Raw genomic sequence first — 2,078 nt, 5'->3', positions numbered from 1 at the left:
ATTCAATCGGGCGTGTTCTCATATAAGATATAAATATATATATATATATATATATATGTGTGTGTGTGTGTGTCACGCAACAATGTGTCAAATTCAAACAGACAAATCGGCACACAAAAGCATATATGGGTGGAACACTTATATAACTTCTTTCCCAAGTATACACCAATAAATGATAGTTGACTCTGAGTGGCCTTGCTAATTTAAGTTGTGTACTATAAGTAGCCAAACAAACCCATGTACACTTATATACCAATAAACAGATACACACATGCGCACACGTACTCTAAGTCGGAACACGACATGTGTACCTACGGTACATAATAGAGGTCCATATAGCGAAGATACCTTCGTCCCGTTTTAGAAGTATACATTATGTGCTAGAAAGACCAGCACTACAAAGAACCCAACTCTGTACATTTGCTGTGGGAATAACCACTCTGGTTGTCTCGAATGCCTGGTGGTGGCCTGACAGCACAGCTCAGACGTTGATGCATGCGTGTATTTTACATAGCGAAACAAATGTGAACATATATGCATTATACATATGTACATATACATGCTATATGCAGGAAAAGAATAGATACCTTTGCCGCATGGATGGCCCCTCTTGTAGTCTCAAAGGCTTGATTGTGACCAAACAGTACACCACAGGATATAGTAATCGCGAACTTGTTATCTTCAGGTGCAGGTTTACTAATCAGTGGATACAAAGTGTTAAAGAACTTTCTACTAAACGGACATTGTACATCATGAAAAAACTCGACTTGCACTTGCGCGTTAGATGAACCCCACAGATATCCTGCTTTTGATCGTGGTACGGGTGCATACGACATGTTAAGTATTTTTTGCGGTATCTGAAAATTAATCTTTGATATCAACATCGGAATGTATATATATATATACATAAATATACGAACATTATCTATATACAGTTATACACACAAATAAATACATATTTAGTAAAATTGTAGCGAGTTCTATTGCTCTTGTTGGTACGACTACGTATACAAAATCACATTTCAGTATTCACACACGAAGTGATGTCACGATTTCTATTGCTTATTTTATTTTTATGTATTTGTTGCAACAAATGTGTTTACATATATATTTTCAAATTTAGAGGACCAGCCTCACGGCTCACGCCCTCAGGGCTCAGCCGCTCAGGAGGCCGGAGGGCGGAATACCAGACTCCATTGGGTATAGGGTTTTAGGGTTCCAAGGGTTTATTGTATCCTGTCGAATTGCCGACCCAAGAATATATATTTATAGCCATACAGAATGTCAGATCGGTTGTCTTGACGAGATTCTCATCCAATCAACCCCGGACACCTTTTGGCGGTAAAAAATATAAAATTTGTGTATAATTTAGAGGGTGTTCAATTTAAGAGGCTATGAGATTGAGAGGGCTATGGTATTTTCATTAAAAAAACCTGCAGTGTGGAATTGAAGTGTCTACAATCACAGACTCACCGTTGTGTTCTGTATTCAACTACAAATATCATGTATTTATTGTATATATAGACTATACATAGTAAATAAATATTCACATAGCTTCTATAGGTGCGTTGGTCGCATAGAATAACAATATACAAACGGCACTGTGGACCTTAATCACGTTGACGATTCCTGTTAAAACAATTGAAGATTCTTTGCATCCCCGAAAAGCCGTCCAAGGGATTGAATACCGTATAGGATATAATTATCGTATATATAGATCAAGTTTTGTATACATGATACGTTTTTGAAAGCAAACATGTCGCAACATGCTGCCGCTCTACAGGCCTACAACATTGATCTGGCAAAAGGAATAGTTGAAATCAAAGACAGGAGAGCACGAGTTTTGAGAGAAGTAGCGGTTGAACAAGCAGAAAGCGATAAACTGAACGGAGAATTGGCGCTGTTGACTGGTATGTAATTGATGCTCAAAAATCATATGATATAAGAATTCGTGTGCGTGATTATATATATATATTTATATATATATATATATATTATATATATATATATATGTATATATATAAATATTTACACACAACACACACACACACACACACGCACACACACACACACATATA

General features: G+C 36.7%; 2 protein-coding genes across 2 annotated transcripts in view; one reads left to right on the top strand and one right to left on the bottom strand.

Annotated features, from left to right (window-relative positions):
- SARC_07490 (hypothetical protein) overlaps nucleotides 1-966 on the bottom strand; it is a 3,123-nt gene extending 2,157 nt beyond the window's left edge. Inside the window, exon 1 of the mRNA XM_014298565.1 lies at nucleotides 588-966. Coding sequence (XP_014154040.1) covers nucleotides 588-908 — 321 coding nt within the window. The 5' untranslated portion in view covers nucleotides 909-966. The remainder of the gene's footprint in view (nucleotides 1-587) is intronic.
- Nucleotides 967-1,756: 790 nt separating this feature from the next.
- Nucleotides 1,757-1,910, top strand: SARC_07489 (hypothetical protein; the record flags this gene model as incomplete). Its single annotated transcript, XM_014298564.1, has 1 exon — nucleotides 1,757-1,910. A coding segment is annotated over one exon (154 nt), but the record flags the coding sequence as incomplete, so codon positions are not given.
- Between the last annotated feature and the right edge of the window lie 168 nt (nucleotides 1,911-2,078).

Source organism: Sphaeroforma arctica, assembly GCF_001186125.1.
Source record: "Sphaeroforma arctica JP610 unplaced genomic scaffold supercont1.598, whole genome shotgun sequence".
NCBI classification, from domain to species: domain Eukaryota; class Ichthyosporea; order Ichthyophonida; genus Sphaeroforma; species Sphaeroforma arctica.
This window is presented reverse-complemented; position numbering and strand designations above follow the sequence as displayed.